The 18,702-nt window shown below is 54.0% G+C and overlaps 2 protein-coding genes across 11 annotated transcripts in view; one reads left to right on the top strand and one right to left on the bottom strand.

The window, feature by feature from the left end:
* The first annotated feature begins 657 nt into the window (after nt 1-657).
* On the top strand, nt 658-14,326 carry CCDC22 (coiled-coil domain containing 22). The gene is made up of 17 exons (XM_007113264.4): nt 658-846; nt 1,878-2,055; nt 6,547-6,679; nt 7,426-7,532; nt 7,676-7,742; nt 7,843-8,021; nt 9,950-10,144; nt 10,691-10,753; nt 10,848-10,967; nt 11,405-11,524; nt 11,614-11,730; nt 11,835-11,936; nt 12,018-12,125; nt 12,282-12,377; nt 12,599-12,658; nt 12,739-12,813; nt 13,260-14,326. The coding sequence occupies exons 1-17, from the start codon at nt 797-799 to the stop codon at nt 13,371-13,373; spliced, it is 1,884 nt and encodes a 627-aa protein (XP_007113326.1). The 5' UTR covers nt 658-796; the 3' UTR covers nt 13,374-14,326.
* Nucleotides 14,327-14,464: 138 nt separating this feature from the next.
* The window catches only part of FOXP3 (forkhead box P3), a 19,120-nt gene continuing 14,882 nt past the window's right edge, over nt 14,465-18,702 (bottom strand). For 6 of the 10 annotated variants that reach the window (XM_055081673.1, XM_055081674.1, XM_055081676.1 and 3 more), the window contains 6 exons: nt 18,195-18,282; nt 17,916-17,996; nt 16,995-17,145; nt 16,262-16,404; nt 14,850-14,951; nt 14,465-14,628 (listed from right to left, as the gene is read on the bottom strand). In XM_055081673.1, the coding sequence (XP_054937648.1) occupies nt 14,479-14,628; nt 14,850-14,951; nt 16,262-16,404; nt 16,995-17,145; nt 17,916-17,996; nt 18,195-18,282 (715 nt within the window). In that variant the 3' untranslated portion in view covers nt 14,465-14,478. Of the gene's footprint in view, nt 14,629-14,849; nt 14,952-16,261; nt 16,405-16,985; nt 17,146-17,915; nt 17,997-18,194; nt 18,283-18,702 lie in introns of all 10 variants that reach the window. The other 4 variants (XM_028482394.2, XM_028482401.2, XM_028482403.2 and 1 more) reach the window with 2 other exon arrangements.

Genomic DNA, 18,702 nt, shown 5'->3' with positions numbered 1-18,702 from the left:
GTTATATGGATGTTTACTATGTAATTATTCTCTGGAGTGTACACACACACACACACACACATATATATATAAAACATTAAAATAAAGCATTTATTGAATGCATGAATACTAGTGACTGTAACTTACATAGTGGTTTTTGTTTGTTTTTGTTTTTTACTGTATTATGTATCAGGCACACATTTCAACGCTGCTTTACGTGAGTTAATTCTGTTTAATCCTAGGAAGCAGGTACATTAACAGTTCCATTTTACAGATGAGGAAACTAAGACACAGGAAAGCTATGTAACCTGCCCACGGTTGCACATTTAGCAAGTTGCAGAGCTGAGACTCAAACCTAGCTGCTTTGTGGGAAAGCCCCTGCCTTAACTTGTACACTTTTACAATCTAGAATATGAATGCTGCCTTAAATGAATGAGTATAGAAGCCTCTCTCCGTCCCGATCCTTCCCCCTTCCTTCCTGACATACACACACACACACACACACACTTGCGCGTGCAGTATAATCCTTTGCTCACTTGGAAGAGCGCACTGGGCTGCAGGAAAGAGAAAACAAACAAAACCAAACCTACAACTCCCAGCAGCCATTGCACGCTCAAGCCTGCGCGCGCTCATTCACACCAGCATGACAGGCATCCGGCTTGCGCCGAACTAGGTCTCGGAACTACACTTCCCGGCTCTCCTCGCGCAGCCCGTGACACTCCTTGGACCGCGAGCAGGGAGCGGGCTTTCCACAGCTGCGCTTCTCTTGCTCCGACCCGGCCCTGGATCCAACCTCGGACTCCAACACGGCTCTACCATGGAGGAGGCGGACCGAATCCTCATCCATTCCCTGCGACAGGCCGGCACGTAAGGACACAGCCCCCGCCCACCCCGGAATGCCCACATCCGGGACTCCAAAACTCCGGACCTTGACATCTAGGGCTGCAACTTCCAGGACCCTAAGACCCTCCCTCCTCCTTACACACACACACGCACGCACACACACACAGGGGGGCTCCCAAACCCTTTGACCTCTACACTTGGTAAACCCCAAACTCCAGGATCTAGACACCTCGAGACCTTAAAACCTTGGAACCTCAAGACCCGGGATCCTGAAATCTGTGGATCTTGACATCAATACCCTGGGACTCTGACATCTGGAGATTCTAAGCCACCTTTATCCTGTGAACCAGGGAACTTAAAACTCTGGGATCCTGGCACTTAGGGACTCCAAAATCCCCTGGGACTGGATACTTGGGAACCTTCAAACCTGGTTTCCCAATACCTGAGCCTTTTAAAACCCCAGGACTCTAAAATCTGGTGGCCTTAATGCTTGGTGACCCCGACGCACAAGGACTCCTGCATTCGAGGGTCCAAAAAACCCAAGATGACAACATCTAGGGAGCTTGATTTCTGGATTGCTTGAGACTGGGTGGTCCTGATACCCAGGGACTCTGACATTTGGAAGTCCTGAAAACTCCAGCCTCCCAACATCTAGTCTCAAAATCCTAGCAGGTCAGTATCTAGGGGCCTCTGACATGCAGCAAACATGATATCTGGGGATGCAGAAACCCAGAGACTATTCCACCTGGGCTCCTAGGCCTTCCCAGACCCCAGAAATTTGAGGCTTTTAGGCATAGGGAAATTTGATATTTTTTGAACTCGGATCCCTTCCATCCACCATTCTACACCAAGATCTTAGGACTTGAGGACTCCCCCCATTCTTAGTTTTCCAAATGGAAGTCAGCCAGCAACACCCAGGACCTGTCTGAACTGTGGCCACCCTCCCCACCCCATCCCAGTACTAGGGCTTCCAGAAGGCAGCACGGCCCAGCCTCATCCCTGTTTCCTGACTGCTTCCCCCCACCCCCCATCGAGCCTGCCTCCTTCTTCTTCAGGGCAGTTCCTCCAGATGTGCAGACCCTGCGAGCCTTCACCACTGAGCTGGTTGTAGAAGCTGTGGTCCGTTGCCTGCGTGTGATCAACCCTGCTGTGGGCTCTGGCCTTAGCCCCCTGCTGCCTCTTGCTATGTCTGCCCGGTTCCGTCTGGCTATGAGCCTGGCTCAGGCCTGTATGGTGAGTGTCTTCCTCCCAATACACACAGCCTCTTCCTTCCTCCTTCACAAAGTCACCAAGTTCCTTTGAGACTCCTGACTTTCCTCTCTGCCACCTCCCGTTGTGGCTTAGCGTTCATTAGTGGTTAAGGCTGCCAGCTCTGTGGTCAAACTGCCTGAGTAGTTCAGACCCTGGCTACAGCACTTGCTAACTGTGTGACCTTGCTAACTGATGTCCCTGTGGGCATCAGTTTCCTTATGTGTGAAATCGAGATGATAAAAGTAGGGTTGTCCTGAGGATTAAATGAGTTGATCCAGTTTGTGCCTGAGTTGCCCCTGGCTTCCATATTTTGAGCTTAGCACCAAGAACTTTTCCCCCTATAGTATCCATTTACCAGTTCCTGAAAAGGCCCTGTTTTGATTCACATGCTCAGGCTGAAATTAACCACCACGTTCTCTGGTTGGGCCAGCTTGGATCACATGGTCATCCCTATAGGGCACTGTGATTGGCTGCTCCTTCAGGATCCCTTGGAGTTGGGGGAGGGAGGGTTACCCAAAGGAAGACATGCTGCTTAACTAAAACAGTGTCTGCACTAAAACTTTTCTCTGCCCTGTTGCAGCTTGCTTCTCGTGAGAATAATTTTACATACTGTCTCTATTGTAAATAAAGTGCCTTCTGGTGAAGCACTCATGCCTCCCCAGTACAGACTTGTGTCCAGTTACTATATCCAAGGGCTCCAAGTAAATGTCATTTCTCCTGGCTCATTAGTTCTGGGATTTTAGGCTAGTCTCTTAACCTCTTTGGGCTTAAGTTTTCTCATGTGTAAAATGGGTAAGAATTGTACCTACCACATAGGGTTGCTATGAGGATTAAAAATGAGTTCATACGTGAAAAGCTGGATATAGTAAGCTTTGTGCAAGTGGTATTACTATTATTGGATAGGCTTGATCTGGCTGCTTGTGTTCCAGCAACTTGTGGCTACGTAATGAATGTCAACATGCCCAGCATACCCAGTATATGGTGGTAGAGGGACAATAGAGTTAACTACAGCGAAACCTTCCACTTAGCCCCAAGGGACTGGGTGGTCAGGTTTCTTGAATTTGTTCCTTGCTTGTGCAGTTTCTGTCTCTTAGAAATAGGCCTCAGAGCTCTACCCTTCCCTTGGCTGTCTGGTTCACCTAGCTCTCGGGAGTTCTCAGGTTCTTCTGTCTGGGGCTCTTGGTGGCCCTCGAGGCAGGCAGTCTGTCCCCTGGCCTGGGGCTGTCTTCTCGAGGATGGCACTTTATAAGGGGGAACTTGTGTCCTGTTTGGCTAGGAGGGTGTACAGTGGGACGTGTTGAGGAGGGGCTGGGAATCAGGCTTCCCCCAGTTTTCTCTTCCTTCTCTCAGTGCTGTTTCCCACTGGATTTGGTGGTGACCTACTTTTCCTCACACTAACTTTAGCGTGAGTATGGCTTTTTCAGTGATTGAGAGGTTCACGTGATTGTCTGGCCCCAGAGCCTCGGTTTGCCCTGAGCAGGTAGAAAAGGTCTCTCTTAACCCAGCTGGGTGCTGTTCATGTAGCCCACCTTGGCTCAGCACTGCCGCCTTCTGGTGTCTGCCTCTTCATGTGCCCTACTCCTGGCACCACTTTTTGCGACTCAGCCACCTCCGTACTTTGGTGTCTGTCATTTCACACACCCCACTCCTGGAGTGAGTTTCTGTATCAGTCACAGCCCTTTGATTACAGGTGTCGGAAAAAACCCAAAGTAAAGTAGCTTGAAAGACAGTGGTTTTCACACTGTTTTGACTGTGATCCTCTGAAATAAATATATCTTACGTTGTGACAAAATACACATATGTGTGTATAATAATGATGTTTTTTTGAGTGTGTGCTCTGTCCTGGGCATTGTGGTAACCTGGTGTTAACTCACTGAATTCTCTTGACAACTTTCTGAAGTAGGCACTGTTGGTATCCCTTTTCTCAGGTGAGAAAAGTGAAGCTCAGAGAGGTTAAGTGATTTCCCTGTGGTTACCCAGTTGGTAAGAAGCAAAGCTTGGATTTGCATCCACGAAGTATGCTTTCAGAATCCATGCAGCTCTGGCCCAGAACCTTGATGGGCCCTTTTATCCCTTAAAGCATCCACATTGGGAAAGTACTGTCAGCCCCATTTTACAGCTAGAAACTGAGCTTCTTGGTGGTTGAATAACCGGTCCAAGGCCTTATAGCCAGTTAAGTAGCACAGGCTGGATTTCAACCCCAATCTTTTTGACTCCAAAGCCCATAGTCTCTTTTAAAAACATTATTTACTATTTGGTGTGGGTCATTTTTATCAGTCAGGGTCCAGTCCAGAGACACAAACCCCAGCAGTAATTTGAATAGGGAAATTTCAATATAAAGAATTGTTAACTAGGTAAAAGATGGTTAACTACTGAAAGAGTCAAAGAAATCTCCAAGGTGTGACAGAAGTAACACAATACCTTGAGAAGTCCCACTGGCACTCCAAACCGTTCACCTCATTACCCTTACCCGTCTGCTGTATGGGGATTACTTTGATTAGTTTCTTGTGTATCTTTCCAGTTTTAAAAAAATGAAGATACAAGCAAATATAAATATATATTATTATTTCCCCCCTTTCTTACACAAAAGAGAGCATATACCTAGTTTCTTACCTTATTTTTTCCCCTTGCCACATATCCCGGAAATCATTTCATATCAGGCAATCATTTTTTTTTTCCTTTTTGCAGCTGCAGAGTAGTTCATTGTATGTATGCACTGTAGTTTATTCAACCCCTCTCCTATGCTTGGACATTTAGGGAGTTCCCAATATTTTGCAAATAATGCTGTAATGAATAATCTCATGCATATATATTCTTGAATTGTTGGAGGCCTGTCTTCAGGGTAAACTCCTAGAAGTAGGATTGCTAGGTGGAAGGGTAAACGCATACGCCATTTTGTTAGATTTTTCCCAGTTGCCTTCACTGGGACTGTTTAATTTCTGCCTTCCCAACAGCAGTGTATGAGAGGGTGCCTGTTTCCCCACAGCCTCACCCACTGAATGTATTGTCAGAGTTTTGCCCATTCAATAGGTAAGGAATAGTATCTCTGTGTAGTTTTCCTCCTAGCTTTGTACTTTGAAAAACTTTCAAATTTAAGGAAAAATGAAAACAGAAAAATAACACCTCTCCTAGCTTTCTGTGTTGTTAAGATTTTCCTCCATTCTTTTCTCTCTATCTGGGTACACACACACACACACACACACACACACACACACACACACACATTTTTTTCTGAACCTCTTGAAAGCAGCAGACATCATGACACTTCCTACCTAAAACTTTCAGTGCACCTCTCCGAAGTAAAAGGGTGTTCGCCAGTATAACCACAGTATCATGATCCCACTCATGACTTGAATATTGATAGAGTAATAGTATCTCATATTTAGTGAATGGTCAAATTTCCTGGGTAGTTACAAAAATATCTTTTATAGCTCTTTTTGTTTCCAACTACAGAGTCCAATCTAGGATCATACATTTCACATCACTGTTACATTTCTAATCTTCTGTATCCAACAGTCCTCCTTAGTTTTTGTTTCTTTTTTTTTTGCAATGTTTTTGAAGATTGCAGGCTGGTTGTTTCCTGGAATGCCCCACAATCTGAATTGGTCTGATCGTTTGCTCATGACTAGATTCAGGTCTGGGGCAGGAACTCTGTGCAAGTGATAGTATCTCCCTGCCCGAGTGGACCTCAGGAGGACGTAACGTCAGGTTGTCCCGGATCGGTAATGCTAGTGTGGGGTCTCTCCGTGTGCTTTCAATTCAAGTCTCTCTTGTAAGCAAGGTTGGACATATTTGCATATGTTTAAGGGCCGTTTTTCATTCTATTTCTGGGAATTGTCTGCTCCTATCTTTTGCCTCTATTACTGTTGCACTGTTGGTCTTTTTGCTTGTGTAGTTTTAGGCACTTTTTATATACTAGTGAAAAAGATTCACTCTTTATCTATGATATGAACTCCAAATATTTTTTCCCAGCTTGTCATTATGCTTTTGACTTTGATCACTGTAATTTTTCTTTAAAAAATTTTTCATGTATTCAGAAATACCCATCTTCTCTTTCATGGCCTCTGGATTTTGAGTCATATTTAGAAAGCCCAGAGCTTTAATTTTATTTTTTTAAAAAATATTTATTTATTTATTTATTTTGGTTGCGCTGGGTCTTAGTTGCGGCACGTAAGACCTTCGCTGAGGCATGCGGACTCTCAGTTGTGGCACGCATGCCACAACTAGTTCCCCGACCAGGGATCGAACCTGGGCCCCTTGCACTGGGAGCGTGGAGTCACACCCACTGGACAACCAGGGAAGTCCCCAGAGCTTTAATTTTTAAAGCTCTGAAGGCCTTGGTGAGCCAAGGGGAAGTTCAGAGGGTGGTGTTTGGTGAGAGAGTGGGAGCGTTTGTGGTCTCAGCCCTGGGCTCCCGGGAACAGGAGGATCCTGCCTGCCCGACTGATAGCGGCCACCCTTCCCCACCCCCAGGACCTGGGATATCCCTTGGAACTCGGCTATCAGAACTTCCTCTACCCCAGTGAGCCTGATCTCCGGGACCTGCTTCTCTTCTTGGCTGAACGTCTGCCCACTGATGCCTCTGAGGATGCAGACCAGCCTGCAGGTGTGGGGTGCCTGGGGCGTGGTGGGGGTGAGGGAGAGGGTGTTGTGGGGGCTGAGAGAGGTGGAAGTGGTGAAAAGGTTGACTGATGGGGGTGGGGTATATGTCTTCAGGAGAGCTAGGTGGGAGGACTGGGGCTGAGAGAGGGGATGCAAGGCAGAGGGAAGGGAACTGGGGCTTGGGCTGACCCAGGTGGGGAGTTGGTGCTGGAAAGGGCCTCTCTGCCTCACCTCCTGCCTTGCCCCCGCCTCGCCCACTCCACTCTAACCACACCAGGCCACTCCGGCCTCAGGGCCTTTGCATCTGCTGGCTTACTCACCCAGATAGCCTCATGGTTCACTCCCTTACCTCTTGGAGGTTCCTGTTCACATGTCACCTCAGGGAGGCCTTCCTTGGATTGCCTTGTTTAAAATTATATCTTCCTCTCAACGGTCCTTATATCCCTTTCCTGGTGACCACCTGACAGTCTTCTGTATTGTACTTACGACCTTGGTCATGCGCTCCTCTACCTGCCTCCGTGGGAGGGCAGGAGGATATTTATCAGTTTGTTCATGAAGTAGCCCAAGGGTCTAGAATGGTGACTGGTACAGAGTAGGTGCTTAATAAGTGTTTGTTGAATGACTGAGTGTGAGAATGATAGCTACATAGATATGTATCTCTGGGCGGGCAGTCAGGCTGCTTTCCCAGGGTATGCATTTTTGGAGTTGTGGCACTGTCACCTGATTGACACTCCCTCCCCACTTCCCTAGGTGACTCAGCTATCCTCCTCCGGGCCATTGGGAGCCAAATCCGGGACCAGCTAGCCCTGCCCTGGGTCCCACCCCTCCTTCGCACTCCTAAGCTGCAGCACCTCCAGGTGGGACCCCTCAACTCATGTCAATATTGCTTGTTGCTGCCTTGCCTGCCTTGTCCCTATTTGGGTGCTCAGGGTTTTGGCCCCCTCCCACGGGTGCCCCCGTCACGATTCATCCTACAGGTCTGATTCTGCTCTCTCACCAGGGCTCGGCCCACCAGAAGCCTTTCCATGCCAGCAGGCTCTTCATGCCTGATTTGCTCTCCAGAGGAGGTGAGGCTGAGGCTGTGGAGAGGGGCTGGGGGGAGGGGTAGAGGTGGGCCTAACTGCATGGTGAGGCAGGAGGGCTGGCTGACTCTGTTGCTGCCTCCAGAGTCCCGGGAGTTCCAGGCGAGTCCCCTGCTGCTACCAGCCCCCGCCCAGGTGCCCCAGCCTGCTGCGAGGGTGGCCTCGCTCCTTGAACGCCACGCCATCCAACTCTGCCAGCACACGGGCCGGGACCGCCCCAGGGATGAGGACTGGGTCCACCGGGCATCCCGCCTCCCCGTCCAGGTACTGCCCAGTGCTTGGTCCCTGCTGACGAGGTCCCTGCTCACTGTGGCTCCCATTTCATCTCCCGTTAGTCCTCTGCCCCTCTCCTTTCCCCACTTTGTCCCTCTCTTCCATCGTCTCCTCTCTGTGTGCAACTACCTGGCTCCCTGCCTGAAAGAACATTGGAGTCAGAAAGACTGTGGCCCTCACACAAGTCAGTATGGCCCCTCAGAGCGTCGGCTTCCTGCTGTGAGACACGGGTGGTGATACTGCTCTCTTCTGAGGGCGATGTTCCACCGAAGGACGTGCACAGGCAGCCAGAGCTGTCAGGGTTTGCTCCCTTCCTCCCTGTTTCTACTACCTTCTTCCTGCCCCTGGTTCGCTCCCTCTTTCTCTGTCTCTGCCGTCATCAGCGATGTGTGGCTTCCAGATCTCTGCACCGTCTCTTCTCATCACTGGCTTTCTCGTTCTGTGGTTTTGCTGCCCCCTCTTTCTCTCTCCCCACCGCTGTCTCCTTGTTTCTGTGTCTCTGCATCTGTCTACCTCTGTATCCGCCTCCATCTCCCCTCTGTCCACCTCAGCATCTGTCCCCATCCCCTCCCCACTTTGTCCACCTCTGGAACTGTCTCCTTCCACCTCCTCCACTGCCATTTGTTCTGTCTTTATCTTTTTCTCTCTTTTTTAAACCTACAGGCATTTCAAACACAGAAGTAGAGAGAATAGTCTCATAAACTCTATGTCCCTGCCATCCACCTTCAATTATAAGCCTTTTGTGGGAATTTCGTGGCGGTCCAGTGGTTAGGACTCAGCGCTTTCGCTGCTGAGGGTCCAGGTTCAATCCCTGGTCGGGGAACTAAGATCCCGCAAGCCGCGAGGTGCAACCAAAAAAAGAAAAAAAAAAAAGATATAAGCATTTTGCCAATCTTTCCTCATCCCTTCTCTAACTTTTTTTTCTGTAATATTTTAAAGCAAGTCCCGGACATCATATCATTTTAACTCTAAATACTTACGCAGACATCTCTTAACTCATAAGGGCATTCACTTTTTAGCACAACCCCTGGGCCATTTTCACACCTAACAGAATTAACAGTGACCTCTTTTTCTTTTGTTTTTTTTTAAAGCTTTGTATATGCATTTTATCTTTTGAACCAGAACCTATTACATCTTTTTTTTCCCCTAAATTTATTTATTTATTTATTTTTGGCTGCGTTGGGTCTTCGTTGCTGCGTGCGGGCTTTCTCTAGTTGTGGTGAGCGGGTGCTACTCTTCGTTGCTGTGCGCAGGCTTCTCATTGTGGTGGCTTCTCTTGTTGCGGAGCACGGGCTCTAGGCACGCAGGCTTCAGTAGTTGTGGCACGCGGGCTCAGTAGTTGTGGCTCGCGGGCTCTAGAGCACAGGCTCAGTAGTTGTGGTGCGTGGGCTTAGTTGCTCCGCGGCATGTGGGATCTTCCTGGACCAGGGCTCAAACCCGTGTCCCCTGCATTGGTAACAGTGACCTCTTAATACCATCCAACACTGAGTTCATAATCAGATTTCTCCAGTTGTCTCAAAACTGCCTCTGTTCTCATGTCTCTCTCTCTCTCTCTCTCAGTTCCACTCTGCCTCTGCCCCCTTCTTTGCCCAGCACCTCTGACTCGGTTTCCGCTCTGTCCCCACATATCTTTTGAGTGTCGGTCTCTAATTTGGGGGCTGCAGGCTTACTTCTCTCCCTTCCCACAGCCTCCTCCAGTGCAGGGAGCCAGTGGGTAGAGAGAAGCAGGGCTGAAGAAGAGGAGGCCCTGTCGTCAGGGAGCTCCCAGGCCTGGGGACCAGGAGAGTGGGTCCGGGCCCCCTTGTGGGAGAGGCTGGATGGCTGGTGTGACTTGGGGGTAGCACCTTGTCAAGCGGCTCCCTGGTGGAGGCAGGGCCTTGGGTACCCAGCAGGCCTCCACACTCTTCCACTGTTTCTAGGAGGATACTCGGGCTCAGCGGCAGCGGCTACAGAAGCACCTGGCCGAGCATCTGCGCCAGACCTGGGGCCGGCCAGGGCCCCCCCAACAAGTCCGAGACCTGGGAGAGCTGCTGCAGGCCTGGGGTGCTGGCGCCAGGACTGGTGCTCCCAAGGGCTCCCGCTTCACACATTCAGAGAAGTTCACCTTCCATCTGGTGGGTGGGCCTGAGTGGGCCTGGGGCATGCTGCTGGGGCCAAGGCGGTATTGCTTTATGTACACACACCACATTTTATCCATACAGGGGCCCGTGTTTCCACCGGGCCTGCCCTCTCCCCACGGGGGGTGGGCACCCAGAACGGTCCCCTGGCTTCTTGGGAACTTCCGTGGAGAAAGGGTAGAGGGGTGGGAACTGTGTAAGCATGTAGGGCTGCTCTTTGTGCAAACCCCAGCTTTTCCTGGGCAGTTTCCTCTGGACATATCTTCTCTCCTTGGATGGTCATCCACAGGGGCCCTCATCCTTCTCATGGGCAGATGGGCAGGAGCTGTGTCAGGGTCAGGGAGGTTTCCTTATGAGCAAACACTCCAGTCTAAGGTCACAGAGAGCGCATTGATCCTCACACACATTCTGACAGCCGTCAGTGGTACAGTGGTACTGTACCTGGGTATGGTGCTGGGACAGTGCTTTTGGGGGGTGTTGAGGCTGGGCTGTGAGGGGCAGGGCTTTCGCCGACAGCCAGGATGCTCCTTTCTCGCTCCCCAGGAGCCCGAGGCCCAGGCAGCCCAGGTGTCAGATGTGCCGGCCACCTCCCGGCGGCCTGAACAGGTGAGCAGAGCAATGGTGGGGCGGGGGAGGTGTCCTGGGCCCTTGGCTGTCTACTGGGCCTGACACCCCCACCCCGACGGCCTGTGCCTCCCAGGACACGTGGGCAGCTCAGGAGCAGGAGCTGGAGTCTCTTCGGGAGCAGCTGGAGGGAGTGAATCGCAACATTGAAGAGGTTGAGGCCAACATGAAGACCCTGGGAATCAGCCTTGTGCAGGTGGGTGTGGGAGACACTGGGGACCTGTGGGCCTCTCGAGGGTTCAGGAGAATCAGTGGGAGTGAGAGGGCGATGTAGGGTTAGGGGTGGGGGTGTGGTGTTGGACCTGCAGGGGTTAGAGGTGCCTTGGTGTCTCTGAGAACTGGGAGGGGTGTAAGTGTCCGTGGGCCTCTGTAGGGGCTTGTGGGGCTCATCAGGGGTCCTGGGGAGTCAGTGTGGAGGTGGAGGGGTCAGAGGGGCCTGTGGGTGCCTGTCACTGCTTATAGGTCTCTGTTGCTATCAGGAGGGGTCCGAGGGGCCCCTAGGGCCCCTAGAAGGATGTGTTGTCATCTGAGGGGCTTGGGCTAGGCCAGGGCTCTCCAGGCTCAGCGACGGCTGGGAGGTTGTGGTGTGCGTGGGCCTCCCCCACTGACTGGGAGTGGGGTCCTGGGTGCCAGGTGGAGACCGAATGTCGGCAGAGCAAGCTCAGCACAGCGGAGCATGGGCAGGCCCTGCGCCTGAAGAGCCGGGCGGTGGAGCTGCTGCCCGACGGGGCTGCCAACCTCGCCAAGCTGCAGGTGGGGCTGGCGCTGAGGCTGGGCTGGGAGGCTCGGAGTTGGATGGGCCCAGCCCGTGTGACATGTAGCCCCCCTGCCACCACCCCCAGCTCGTGGTCGAGAGCAGTGCCCAGCGGGTCATCCACTTGGCAGGTCAGTGGGAAAAGCACCGTGTTCCGCTCCTTGCTGAGTACCGCCACCTCCGAAAGCTCCAGGACTGCAGAGAGGTAGGGGTGGGGTCCGGGGCCGTGGGTGGGGCGGGCTCGGTCCCTCCCTAGGGGGCTAGTCCTGCGCTCTGCCTCACTGCCCTCTATCCGTGGGGTCCTGGCAGCTGGAATCTTCTCGACGGCTGGCAGAGATCCAGGAGCTGCACCAGAGTGTTCGGGCAGCTGCTGAAGAGGCCCGTAGGAAGGAGGACGTCTATAAGCAGCTGGTAAGGCCCGTGTGGGGGCCCTGGGCTGCTCAGAGCCGGGGAGGTGTGGGTGCTAAGGGAGCACCTGCTGTCTCTGCCTAGGTGTCAGAGCTCGAGACCCTGCCCAGAGACGTGTCTCGGCTGGCCTATACCCAGCGCATCCTGGAGATTGTGGGCAACATCCGGAAGCAGAAGGAAGAGATCACTAAGGTATGCCATCGTGGCTGGGGAGGGTGGGTCATATGGGTAGATATGCCCAAGGGGCGGATGTGTGTTGCAGGGCTACACGGGGACCCCACACCCTCTGAAAGTCAGAGCTACCTGGCCATACCCAGACGGGCTCACGGCTACCCTGGTCTCTGCCAGATCTTGTCTGACACGAAGGAGCTTCAGAAGGAAATCAACTCCCTGTCTGGGAAGCTGGACCGGACGTTTGCGGTGACCGATGAGCTTGTGTTCAAGGTGTGGGGCAGGCCGGGCTGGGTGCGGGGGTGGGGTGGGCCTGGGCCCTGTGTGAGCCTCGTAGGTACACAGATGCTCGGGCCTAGCTTTGCCCTGGGGAAGATGAAGTCAGGGAGTGGGAGAGGGTGGCCTTGTGGTGGCCTGGAGGTGGAGGTGGGGTAGGGGTGGGGTGAGGCGGGAACAGCCCACCGACACCTTCAGGGTCTCCTCTGTCTGGTCAGGATGCCAAAAAGGACGATGCTGTTCGGAAGGCCTACAAGTATCTAGCTGCCTTGCATGAGGTGAGGGGAGAAGCATGCCTGGGGGCTGGCTGGGGTGGGGCCAAGTTGGGGTGCAAGCCTTCTACTCCTGCTGTCCCCAGAACTGCAGCCAGCTCATCCAGACCATCGAGGACACAGGCACAATCATGCGGGAGGTTCGAGACCTTGAGGAGCAGGTGAGGCCTGGGGCTGGGAGGGCTAACCAAGGCAGGCCCGGGGACAGCTCCTCAGTTTATGCCAAGAGAGGCTGTGGAACCAGACACAGCCTGTGGCTGGAGTCTCAGCCCTGCCCCTTAGGCGCTGTGTGTGTGACCTGGCACAGCCCAGTGGCCTGCTCTGACCCCCTCCTTCCCCCTGAGGGTCCTCACGCCTGCCTCCCAGGGCCGTTGGCAGAGGCTTCAGCTTGAGTATGTGGTGGGCAATCCTGCCACATAGCAAAGGATGCTTTAGGTGGACGGATGACACGTGCAGAGGCCTGGCGGTGGGACAGAGCAGGCTGTTATTGGAGGGGGTGGGAGGAGCATGGGAGGGGCCCTGGGGGGCTGTGGTGGGGTGGCGGTGGTGAGCAGGAGCTGGGAAAGCGGCCCTGCACGCTGAAGGGCTGCGGTTCGCATTGCCTTAGATTGAGACGGAGATGGGCAAGAAGACCCTCAGCAACCTGGAGAAGATCCGTGAGGACTACCGAGCCCTTCGCCAGGAGAACGCTGGCCTCCTGGGCCGGGTCCGTGAGGCCTGAGCAGCCCCCAGCAGAGGTCTCCCCCGGGCCTCAGGCAGGGATTTGGGGTGCTGGGGGCACCGGCCAAGCACTGGCCCGGGCCATGCCCTCTGCTTGCGGTCCAGTTCCTCCTGCTGTAGCCTTGGCCCCAGACCCTTGCCCACCTGACCCCAACCCTTATCTGGGGCGATCATCCAGAGTATGGGAGCTCGGCTGCAGTTTATTGTGGAGGGCACTGGGGGTTGGGGCCTTGGATCTCAAATAAATGAGGGGCTCTGTCTGCAGTCTAAGCTGAGGCATGGATGGGGGCACAGGGCACAGGGCTGAGGATGGGGGAGGGGGCGGGTGGCAGGTGAGACACTGGGTACGTTTGGTGAGTCGGTGTGTATGGCCCTGGGTGTCTGCGTGGGACTCAGGAGGCCCACTGGGGGTGCTTTGTGGGTGCGCATGCGTGAGACATGCAGGTGAGTTCAGAGAGTCTGTGTGACTGAGCATCTGTGTCGGGAGCTGTGTGATACCGTGTGTGACCAGCATGTGTCTGTGTGGCTTTCTGGGACCTGAGATCCTGAAGGTACCGAGGCTGCTTCTGTGCGGGTGTCTGGGCCTGCCCCGTGTGACACTGCACCTGTGGGCCTGGAAGCTGGCTACGGGTGTGTGCTTTGGGGCATGTGGGTTGACAGGACTGTGCTCGGGTGTGACTGTTTGTGTGACTCTGGATTTGAGGTGGTGTGAGTGTACTGAGGCAGGCTCTTCGTGTTTTGGGGTTTGTATTGAGTCCAGGGGACAGGATTGCGACTCTCTGTGTCCTTTCCAGCCCTGAGGTCATCTGTGAGAGCGACTGAGGCAGGCTGTGTGTGTGGTCGGTTGTGAAGGCTCAGTTTGGCTGGAGAGCCGGTCGCAGGGGGCTGGGGCGGGGGTGTGGGGTTGGGGCCGGGGTCCCTCTGAGCAGCCTTGGTGCAGAGCATGTGATCCAGGAGGGCGGTCAGCTGGGGAGCAGGGTCCCTGGCCAGCAAGATGGTGCACACCTTACTTCTTGGTCCCTGCAGGCACGTCCAGGGCCGGTCACCCCTGCCTCCAGCCACTTCTACTCCCCCGTTTTGGCCCCTGTCCTTCCTTGGCTTTGAGGTCAGGAGCTGGGTGTGGGGTTGGAACACCTGCTGGGCCTCTGGCTCCTCTTCTTGCGGAACTCAAACTCATCCACGGTCCACACGGCCCCCTTCTCGCTCTCCACGCGCACGAAGCACTTGTGCAGGCTCAGGTTGTGGCGGATGGCGTTCTGTGGAAGGAGGACCAGCCAGCCGGGCCGGGGATGTTGGGGAGGGGAGCAGGCAGGCAGTCATCCTCTGAGGCCAGCAGTCCCCACCAAAAATTGACCTCCTGCCCTTTCTCAACATGCCTACAAGCCCAGTCCCAGGCCCACCCGTTCCTGAACTTGACCCAGCACCGCAGTGGCATTTGAGGCCCCCCCCAGCCACTGCCACCTCTGGAGGTGCTCACCTTCCAGGTGGCAGGGTGGTTTCTGAAGAAGGCGAACATGCGTGTGAACCAGTGATAGATCTCGTTGAGTGTCCTCTGCTTCTCGGGAGCCTCCAGGATGGCCTGGAGGTTAGGGGGTGTGGGGGTAAGGGAAGCCACTCCCCCAAATTCGGACTGAGAGGGGCACTGGCCCACCTTGGGCCTTCTGACCTGGGTGGAACTGTGGGGACGGGGGAAGGAAGGGAGATGGTGTGGGGTGACGGGTCAGAGACAGGGTTAGAAACCGGGTGAGGCTAGGGCTGGGATGGGGTTAGGTAGAGGATCAGGGCTGAGGTTGGAGTGGGGTCAGCTTCAGGGTTAGGGCTAGAGTTAAGTTAAATTTCTGGGGTGGAGTTGGAGTTCTCTGTGAGAGTGAGGTTTCAGGGTTTGGGAAGGGTAAGGGCCAGAGAGTGGGGTCCAGTTAAGGATTTGGAAGGGGTAAAGGACCAGGCAGAGTTAAAGGTCAGGGAAGTGGCTGGTTAAAGGTCAGGCTGGGGATGAACTGGGGTGAGTCGAGGGGCGAGGGGTGGGATGACACGTGGCATTAGGTCAGGAGTCAGAGGTGGGCCTAGTTATGTAGTTACTTTATGTGTCAGGGATGTGGTTAGTTTCAGGGTCAAGAATGAGGCTGATCGTGTGTGGTCGTTAAGGGTCAGGGCTGGGATTAGGTGTGGAGTGAGGCTAAGGGTCCGGGAATTTGATGTGCTTGGATTTAGGAATGGAATTGCGTCAAGGGTCAGTGATCATGGCTGCGGTGAGGCTCCGGGTTGGGATGGGGCTAGGTAGGTGAACGGGTGGCATTGTGTAGGGTTAGGTGTGGGCCTAGGATAAAGGTCCGGGCGGGCTCTGATGAAGCCTCTGGGAAGGCATTAGGGGGATGAGAATGAAGGGGTCAAGACGGGTCAGGTGTTACAAGGAAGGGGTTAGGGATGGGGGGATGAAGCCTCTGGGAAGGCATTAGGGGGATGAGAATGAAGGGGGAAAGCGGGGAAGGGTGTTACAAGGAAGGGGTTAGGGATGGGGGCTATTGGGGAATGTGTTGGCAGACTGGGGCACGTCTGGGCTGGTGAAGGAGTTAGGGTATACCTGGGGCGGGTGTAGGGCAAGGGGAAGAATTCAGGCTAGTTTGGGGGCTATTTATAGGCCCAGGAGGCAGTTAGGTATGGAGTTGATGTGGCCATCAGGAAGGGGGTGTGTTGAAGGCCAGCTTTTAGCTTGCACTGGCTTGGATGGCAGTTTAGTTGTGGGTTTGGGGGCAGGTCTGGGGGGAAGATGGGGGATCACATCTGAGGCGTGGGTTTGTTCAGGCAGGATCCCGCCCGGGGGTGCTCAGAGAGAGGCAGGTCTTCCACCCTGCCCTCTCTTCCTTCTCCTCAGCCCGGCACTCTGCTTACCCAGCGGATGAGGGTGGCATAGGTGAAAGGGGGCCGCATGTTGTGGAACTTGAAGTAGTCCATGTTGTGGAAGAACTCTGTCAGAGGTACGGAGGGATCAGGCCCCCTCTGCTCTCGACTGACCAGCTGTCGAGTCTGCATGCCTGAAATCCCACCATGAAACACCGCTTTCCAGGATCACAGTGACTGTTTGCTAAGCACTTGACATAAATGATACCATTTCCCCTTTGCACCACTCCCACCAAAATGGGGCTTATCCTCCCCAAGGTTTAAAAGAAGTGAAGTAACTTCCACACGAAATGGATGTAACTGGTTAAATGGCGGAGTCAGGATGGCACTCAAAGGTCCTAATCGCTGTTAAGCCCACAGCCCAGACCTTGCGGGTAGTAGGGGATTGGTGAGCTTGGGCGAGTCACCCTGCTTTTCCTTGGTGGGGAGAGGGAGAGTCCCTGGGAATTACTAAGCTAGCTCCCTCCCTTCTGATGACCAAATGGAGTAGCTGAAGCCCAGAGTGAGTGAGCCCTAATCCCCAGGGGAGACAGGGCTAGGACTAGACATCTGAGACCACAGTGGGGGCTTGGAGGCCATGGAAATCCAGAGAGGAAGCTTTTACAAGCAGTTGCCAGTTTCCCAAGGCTGGGTGGCAGTGGTGGGAAGAGCAGTCCCCCGCCCAGTACCAGTCAGGGAGATGAGGGGCTCAGAGGGCACCACGTAGGGCACGTACCATCCTTACCTGGGATCGTGCTGTTTGCATGGCTGCCCCAGAGGTGCCTCCGCACAGCAAACAGGCCTTCAGGGGCCTCTTGGGGACCCGGCCAGGCTGGGACAGTGGTGCCCGGGGTGCCAGTGGCTACGATACAGCAGGAGCCCTTGTCGGATGATGCCTGGGGGAAGAGGGAGAGGCTGGTGACCCAGAGGCTTAAACTTGCCACTTTAGTTTTAAATAAGTGTTCTTAAAAGTAAGGGCACCCTCTTCTCAATTCCACTCTGATGTAGAATCCCACAAAGCAGCACGAGCCATATTTATTAAAGTGCGGGTGTGGACACTAGTGTGTGTAGCACACGAGTGCCAGGGCCACGAGCTAGGGTTGAATTGGGCTCCTCTGCTACCCAACTGCGACCTTGGGAAAGTCACCTAAGCCTCCCTGGCCTCAATTTTCCTCATCTGTGAATTGGGGATGATAGTAATACCTACCTCACCATGCATCATGGGGATTAAACGTTAACATCACCAAAGTGCTCACAAACAGTGCCTGACACCCAGGGCCAGCTTCTGTGTGATCTCTGAAGGTCCTGGGGCCCTGCACTTTGTTTAATGCTCTGTGGTCATCATTTTGAAATCTGAGCCCCGTGATTTCATTTTGCACTGGGCCCTGTGAGTTATATAGCTGGTCTTGCCAGCGGCACACAGTCTGCCTTCAGTGTTGGGCGATTTGCTGTTGCTTTGCAAACTCAAGATCATGATTTGGGATCTTAAGGTCAGAGGGTTTGTAGGTAGAAAGGGACAGATTCCTAGGTCTGGGCATGTTTGGAGCTGGGGACAGGGGCCCAGAGATCCCAGGGCCTCGGTGCAAGGATAGGTCCCCTGCCCCCTGCAGGGCCCCTCCCCTGCTCCCCAGCAGTCTTGGCCACCTCTGGGCCTGGGGTGGCTCACCGTGGATGGAGCCTTGGTTGGGGCCATCTTCCCAGCCAGGTGGGCTTGCATAGCACCCAGCTTCTCCTTCTCCAGCACCAGCTGTGAGGACAGGCACAGAGTGAGGCCTCAACCTGGTCTTTCTCCGCCACATCTTTGCGCAGGCTGTGGTCTTCCCTGGGAGTGCCCTGCCCCCTTCCTTCCTTCATGCCAGCCCCCATCCTGGGTGAACTTGGCTCCTGGCACAGGGTGGATGTACGGTTCACCCACCGCCCCCCTGCCCCCGCCCCCCCATGTCACCTGTTGCTCCAGAGACTGCACCACCTCCCTCTGGAGGAGACACTGCGCCCTGCCCTTCTCATCCAGGAGATGGTCTGCCTGGCAGTGCCTGGGTAGCGGAAAGAGTCCATGCCGGTGACCATGGCGAGCCTGGCTTCTCGGCTCAACATTCCTAGTGGGGAGGGCTCAGGCCCTCTGGGAGGAAGGTCTCTCCTCGGAGCCTCAGCCTCCCTCCCCTCTTTCTACCTCAGTCTTCCTTTCACACCTGTCATTCCTTCAAAACATGTTACTTGGCATCTACTGTATGGCCAGGGTGCTGGAGATGATGATGGAAGGGTAGTGAGCTGAGAGTGGGAGAGGCATTCCAGGTGGAGAGTACAGCTTGTGCGAAGGCCTGGTTGTGAAGAGGACGGGATGCACTGAATTGCCACTGATAGATAGTTGGGTATGGTTGGAAAAGGTATGTGTGTGTGTGTGTGTGAGTGTGTGTGTGTGTGTGTGTGTGTGTGTGTATGTGTGTGTATCGCAC

This window comes from Physeter macrocephalus, chromosome 21 (genome assembly GCF_002837175.3).
Source record: "Physeter macrocephalus isolate SW-GA chromosome 21, ASM283717v5, whole genome shotgun sequence".
NCBI lineage: Eukaryota > Metazoa > Chordata > Mammalia > Artiodactyla > Physeteridae > Physeter > Physeter macrocephalus.
The sequence above is the reverse complement of the archived record's forward strand: the minus strand, read 5'-3'. Positions and strand labels throughout refer to the sequence as shown.

Coding starts and splice junctions, on each gene's coding strand:
- CCDC22 (XM_007113264.4), top strand. CDS start 797: ATGGAGGAGGCGGACCGAATCCTCATCCATTCCCTGCGACAGGCCGGC. Junction 847..1,877: donor TCCCTGCGACAGGCCGGCAC/GTAAGGACACAG, acceptor CTTCTTCTTCAG/GGCAGTTCCTCCAGATGTGC. Junction 6,680..7,425: donor GGATGCAGACCAGCCTGCAG/GTGTGGGGTGCC, acceptor CCACTTCCCTAG/GTGACTCAGCTATCCTCCTC.